Here is a 7,663-nt window from a genome sequence, read left to right as displayed (position 1 = left end):
GACGTAATACGTTACTCACAAAACAGACTGAAAACATTTCAGCTCTGACCAGGAATCAAATGTAGGACCTCTGACATGAAAGGATGACACTCTGCCACGAGCATATATATAGTGAATGAGTATATATAAAAGAAAAAAAAACATGCAATGGGTTTCCTCTATATCTAATTTTGTCTACCTAATATATGTTTTGTATCACCGGTCAATGATGCATCGATGTATGCTGTTGACCAGTGTGGATTTCTTGAACTTAAGCCAACACTTACGGCTAAACCCTTTATTTTCGATACCAATTTCGATGCCACTACTTGTCGACCATCGTCAAAAGTATTAGCCCTCGGTCCTCTGGACCCCGGCAAAGAATGTAGTCTTTTGATGGACCAGCCATTCATTAATCCATATAGAGACACACATTTTCTATCATACAAATATGGTGAAGGTTACAAGTCAGTCACATTTAAGCAACATTATACAACATTTTTAACTCTTTGTATATTCTATTAGAGATTTATCTAAGGAACAAATAGACCCATTTTTAAAGTTAGATCCCTATGGGAGATGTATTTTTCATGTGTAGCTTCCGAATTTTATTTTCAATCTATTTTAGTTGCAAAGATAGGCAAAGGGAGGTAATAATAATTCTACAAAATTGCATTTCTAATGAATTTCGAATAAATAATCATGTAATTGTTCTTTATGCCCGCACGCTTAACTCATTAGGGAGAGCGCAGATCTACGGATCGCGGGTTCGTGAGTTCGATCCCCGGGTGGGTCGTAATTGTTCTCCGTGACGACTTGATAGAAGGCATTGTGTCTGAAATCAGTCGTCCTCCGCCTCTGATTCATGCAGGGAAGCTAGCAGTTACTTGAGGAGAACAGGTTTGTACTGGTAAAGAATCCAGGAACACTGGTTATGTTAACTGCCTGCCGTTACATAACTGAAATACTGTTGAAAAACGGCGTTTAACTCAAAACAAACAAACAAACAAATGAAATAGCTTTATTTTGGTTAGGAAAATCAAGTATCTAAAATACCTCCAGTGAAAATCTGACATGTATTTAGCACCTACAGCCCATAAATTAGTGCAAATAAAAAAAATGCTAAAGTTTTGAAAAAATCCATAACTTGACCAAAATATGATTAACTACCTTAAATGTCGCGATTGATAAAGTACATAAAATTAGATATAAATATATGAATATAAAGTGGGTGTATCCGTTACAGTTCTTGCTATTTCAATCAATGTTGATATTGTTCTTGTTTTAGTCTCTGTTATTATCAGTGATGACAATGATGGTTAGGATGATGATAATAATGCTGATAATAATGCTGATAAAAATGCTGATAATATTGATGATGATAACAGTGATGATAATAATGATGATAATAATGCTGATAATAATAATGCTGATAATGATGATTATAATGATGATAATAATACTGATACTGATGATGACAATAATGCTTATAATGATGCTGATGATAATAATGATAATGTTGAAGATGATAATATTGATGCTAATAAATATGATGATAATGATGATGATAACGATGATAATGGTGATGATAATAATGCTGACATATTAAATAATGATGACAATGGTGGTGATGATGATGATAATACTGATAATAATGATAATTATGATGGTAATAATACTGATAATGATGATGATAATAATGCTGATATAATAATGATGATGATAACGATGGCAATGGTGATGATAAGAATAATTGAATATATTGTGGACATTTTTTAAGACCATATAAACCTTTTAAAAGCATGTTTTTTTTTTTGCAAAATGACAGAGATATGTAAATGCTAACATCCCTGATCAATGATCAATTTGAATATTGTAAAAATGTCGCTTTTGATTACCTCCCTTTAAAAGTGTAACACTGCGAATAACTTTGAAATGGATGCTTATTGTCTATTGTCTAGGGAAAATATTGTTTGACAACAACACTAGATTGTAAATAATTAAATAAAATAATCCTTTGAAAACAGAACAATATATCAAACGTGTGCAGAAATTCATTCTAAATTACTCTAGCCTTAACGCTTTGAAAGACTATTTATAGTTTATATACATGAACGAAATACAAATTTCTATTTATAAAAGCAACATAAATTATTACCATATATGGTAATAAAATCTTGCGATAGTTCACCCATATCTCGCCGGTTCATACTACAGTATGTCAAGTATAAATGTAAGAGTATTTTAAGTACATGTACATACATTGATTATTTCAAAGCTTTCATATATACTATACATAATTTATACTCTATTCAACATTTTAATATTTTACCGTCATTAAACCGATAACATACATTCTGAATAAAAGTTTGATTTACATATGATTTTTTATAATGAAAAAAAGAAAAAAAAAGAAAAGATATTCGATCAACAACAATGAACGTGTTTAGTCTATTGAGGAAGAATGACTGGGTACTATTATCATAATAAATATATCATATCATGAACTATACTGAAAAATATGGTGGCTGGTTGATGCCATTTTGCTCCGTCTTCAAATGCGCGTCAAAACGGCAATTACCTTGTTCGACAAAAACCTTATTTGTGCTATTGGTTCTAGCACCCTTCAAATGCGCTGAGAGAGTGATATGGACATACGCTTTACTAACATTTGTCTTGACTATATTTGATTATTGATCATTTTGAATATTGTAAAAAAGGGGGTTTTGTTCCCCACTCCTTAATTATAAGGTATGACGCTCGTTTGACGCTGTAAAGTCGTCGATAACCTTGACATAAATACTTTAATGGCTGTAAATGTGGGGAAAATATAGCTAGATGATAACATTAAAGTGTATTAACAAAACGCGATAACTGTGGCCTTTATTTACTAATACCGGATCAACCCATAACAATGAAATAGGGAATCAGGTGGAAACATTACATGACAAATATCTTATATCGCAAGCGGCGTGGTCTAGTGGTTAACACGTATGATTTGTAAGCTTACGGTGCTGGTTCGAATACGGGACGAGCTACTTTTTTTTAATTTTCTAACACGTTTTTACCTGGAGAAGAATGCAGGTAAAACTATTTGTATCATGAATTTCTTGTGCACTTATACTAAGTACATATTAATATTTTTCAGAGGATCTCATATTAGAATCGATATTAAATTTATTAACATTGCAAAATGAATAGAGAAAACTCTTGCAAGAATGAAAGCAAAAATAAATACAAATTTAAAGATGATATAAAAAAGACCTGTAAAAATAGAATTAGTAAAACCATTTTTAAAAAGAAGGACTCGAACCTACACCATACAAACATAAAAAGAATAGAGATCCAACACACTATCCACTTAAGTTATGGAATGACGCATCGTGTCTAGAGTAAAGAATATACTACAATATACAAATTAACACCACTTATCGGAAAATACACCTGCTTTACCTGTTTTTGGATTTTACCAAGTACCGTTAAAATAAAATTATCGCGATCCATTAAATAAATAAGTTAATTTCACAAGGCAAACCGAATGTAATCATTCAATGCAGCGATAATGGCAGCGCATGTCAATACAACTTTTACTACAAATCACCATAAACTGAGCCGCACCATGAGAAAACCAACATAGTGCGTTTGCGACCAGCTTGGATCAAGACCAGCCTGCGCATCCGCGCAGTCTGGTCAGGAATCAGGATCTATGCTGTTCGCTAATAGTTTCTCGAATTGCAATAGACTTTAAAAGCGAACAGCATGGATCCTGACCGGACTGCGCGGATGCACAGGCTTGTCAGGATCCATGCTGGTCGCAAACGCACTGTTGGTTTTCTCATGGTGCGGCTCAATTACTCTAGCCTTGAAATCAAATGAAATACCATATTCTATTTATAAAAGCAACAACGATTATTACCATATAAGGTAAAAAAATCGGTAGCAAGTACTGAAATGTTTAATTTTAAACAACCACTCATATCTCGCCAGATCATACTACGATATGATAAGTACTATCAAATTACAAGTACATTGTATATTGATAATTGTAAGTAGCAAATATGCGAAACGTTTTCCATATAGCTTTTTTTCAACATTTAGATATTATACCGTTACATCCTTTTTTTTTTGGATTGCAGTAATTATCTCCATTCCATTTTTGACTTTTAATTTACATTGTTTTTACGATGTTTTTATTATGAGAAAAACTAACAACAGTTGCATTTTGTTATAATTTTGAGGCTGGTGATGAGTTATGAAGTCGTACTATTATATTATTAATTATATCACATATGAGCCGCGCCATGGGAAAACCAACATAGTGGGTGTGCGACCAGCATGGATCCAGACCAGCCTGCGCATCCGCGCAGTCTGGTCAGGCTCCATCCTGTTCGCTTTTAAAGCCTATTGGAACTGGAGAAACTGTTAGCGAACAGCATGGATCCTGACCAGACTGCGCGGATGCGCAGGCTGGTCTGGATCCATGCTGGTCGCACACCCACTATGTTGGTTTTCCCATGGCACGGCTCATATGTTTTGCACTTTACAGTTGAAAGTTTACTGATAACTGCCATTTCGTTCTACGAGCTGACACTTCAGAACGACAAATTACTTTATTTTACATAAATTACCTCCATTTGACTACATGTGAAATTTTTATTATGAGAAAAATGGTGTCATAATCAGCCTCCAACCACCTGAAACAGTGACATTTTGCTGTCATTTCGAGGCTAGTGAGGAATTTTGACATCGTACTTTTATTTTATCGATTATATGAGTATGATACGGGGTCCGTTTCATGAAGCCTGCATAGGAAAAAAGTTTGAACTTAGGAGTAAGGTGTTCTACAAACACCATTTTAAGTACATTCCCAATTTTTACAATATCAACCAAAGATCTGTCATAAAATTCAATCAATAGATAGATAAAGTTATATTCTATGAAATTAATGTGTTTTAAGATTTCATACTGAGTGGAGAACTTGGGAAAAACTTTAGAATTAGGCCCCTTGATGTCCGCATGTAGAAAGTCATATTAACCGACGTATTCTGACGGTGAGTATAACAGTTCATATTGTACGGTTCATCAGTATTACATGACACTATTTTTGAATTCAGATCTATCAATAATTGTATTGGCTCTTGTTAGTTTGTGCCTTTCAAGTCAAGAGCTGATTCATTGTAAGGACAAAGAATGGTTTTCAGCTCAAAAAATAAACATGTGCGTTATCCGATACAATAGCTTGCATATTGCAAGTGTAGCCGCGGTATGTTATACGGCCTTGGAGAAGCAATTACATGATTTTTTCTTTTCCCTTCCTAGATCCACCTTTCTAGAGAAACAACCTCTGTACAAAAACACATTTTAATCTTTCAATAACTGTAAAAGTCTATTTTTTGCGAGGCTTTATTTTCGCGAAATGTCGCGAATGAACCTTCTCGCGAATTCATATGTCTCGCTAAATTTCTGCCTTAATATTGATAAGGAAGGCCAGTGTTGCAAATCGCGAAGTCAAAAACTAGCAAAAAATCGGAAATAGGTAAATCGCGAAAAACAGAACAACCCTCGAAATATAAGACTTTTACAGTAGTATTTTCTCTAGGGACTCCTTATACAAATCACCGGTCTATAATTTGTGCTATTGACCCGGTCTATCATTCAACACGCGTTTCCTTGATGAAGATAAAACCGTCTTTATTTCTGCATTAGCTTGTCGGTCAATTGTAGAAAAAAACACTTTTAGCCCTTGGTTATTCGGTCCCGGGCAAATGCCGTTTTGACTATTGGCCGGCCAGCCTTTCAATGAATATATAAAATACTACGAAAAAGGACTGACGTTATCCCATCATATCGTAATTAATGAACTATACTAAATTAAATGTAAATATAGGAATGAAAATCAAGCTTTGTCTTTGTGTGTGAGTGTTTGTGTGTTTGTTTGTTTGTTTTTAGTTATTTATTTATTTATTTTGCTGTTGTTTTTTTTTTTATTGTTGCTGTATTTAATGTTGATAGTGTTATAGTGTTTTTGTTTTAGTTGGTGTCAATATCGATGCCGATAAAAGAAATAATGCTGATAATAATGATGATGTAAATACTAAAGTGATTGTTTCTGTGAGATATGGAAAACAAAACATCAAGACCCTATTGTTGTCTGTATTGGAACTGAAAAATATGTTACTAAATGATAATATTTTAAAAGCACACGTCAAATGAACGAGGTAGGCAAATGGGTCTCAAAATCCGGACATGCTTTTCCGTTTCTTTTCTGGTATTTTTTATTACATCCCATCAGTAGGTATGCTGTAATGTCGTCAGTAACCTCTGTAAGTCTGGGATAATGTATTTTGATAAGTTAATATGAGAAACAGAAAACGGAATATTTTCTGCATGCAGAAAAACACTATAAATTACTCTATCTTTAAAATTTTGAGACATATTAATTATGTACAAATATCTTTATAAAAGCAACTCCAATATTACCATATATGGTAAAAATGTATAGCAAATGTCGGAGTGAGGTTTTGAATAACCTTGAGCTCGCTCACCTATATGTCGCTGCTTCATATTACAGTATGCCAAGCGCATTATATTCAAGTTTCAAATTACAAATACATTGTATATTGATCAATATCATATAGCTTACTTTTTCAACATTTGAATATTTTACAGTTAATATATACCTACGGTGTTCCGTAAGGTCCGTCAATTTTTCATCACTTCGGCCGGATACAGTAACATACTACTAAGTCAAGATACGATGCGATGGCTCGATAATATCCCACTTTCGCATCCTGTTTCCGCGTGTTCGCACATCATATTGTCGCAGTATTGCCCCAACGACTGAAGGGCGAAATCACGACGTTGCGATGTGGAAATGCGAAATCAACATAATTCTATCGTACTTTTGTAATATCGCTCTTAGGTCGAAGGGGAAGGGGTCGCGATATCGTGATATTACGATTGGAAAATACATATATACATATGATATAAAATTTTATCATCGTTTTATCGTGTCCTTGCATCTTAATACCGTTATTTCGTCCTTCTGTCGAAGAGCGATAGTGCGATAACATGATGCGAAAACGGGAAAACACGATGTGAAAGTGCGTTGTGAAAGGCATTGAACGTACGACAACAACAAACAAAAGCTGGGTTTTTTACATATCAGGAAATGATTGCTATATTTCGTAAGAAAGTCTTGAAATTTAGTTACTTATAGATAATCATTTATGGATCATAACTGAGTACATTTTTTTCCATTCAAAATTGAAAAGCAATTGTAACGGGGGACTGCAGATAAATTGCCTTAATTATTAAACTTTTTATTATACATCTATATAAATTCTGCTAAAACTACAGCTTGTATTCCACAAGTAAATATGAACAGACAGAAAAAAATATCCGTATTGTACCTTTTGTATTGTACGTTGCCGGACTACTTTCATTTAATATTCAGATTTCTATAACATCGACAAACATTTGTATGAAAAAAAACCCATGCTAATATGACTACTCCCTAGACATATTAGTATGTTTATTTTTTATAATTATGGCTCCAGGACACAAAAACAAGTAATTAAACTCAATCCACTCATGAGCCGAACCCCTTGCACCAGACAACACGTGAACTGCTGTGCCAGATATCGATATACCTGACACACTTCAGGTGATATGTCGCTCACTT

General features: G+C 33.8%; 1 protein-coding gene across 1 annotated transcript; it reads left to right on the top strand.

The window, feature by feature from the left end:
* The first annotated feature begins 216 nt into the window (after positions 1-216).
* LOC123525679 (glycosyltransferase-like protein gnt13) lies at positions 217-1,975 on the top strand. The gene is made up of 3 exons (XM_053539766.1): positions 217-327; positions 1,303-1,606; positions 1,941-1,975. Exons 1-3 carry the CDS (start codon positions 217-219, stop codon positions 1,973-1,975), a joined length of 450 nt encoding a protein of 149 aa, XP_053395741.1.
* The last annotated feature ends 5,688 nt before the right edge of the window (positions 1,976-7,663 follow it).

This window comes from Mercenaria mercenaria, chromosome 3 (genome assembly GCF_021730395.1).
Source record: "Mercenaria mercenaria strain notata chromosome 3, MADL_Memer_1, whole genome shotgun sequence".
In the NCBI taxonomy this organism is placed as follows: domain Eukaryota; kingdom Metazoa; phylum Mollusca; class Bivalvia; order Venerida; family Veneridae; genus Mercenaria; species Mercenaria mercenaria.
Note: the sequence above shows the minus strand (reverse complement) of the source record. Positions and strands in the feature narration are given on the sequence as shown.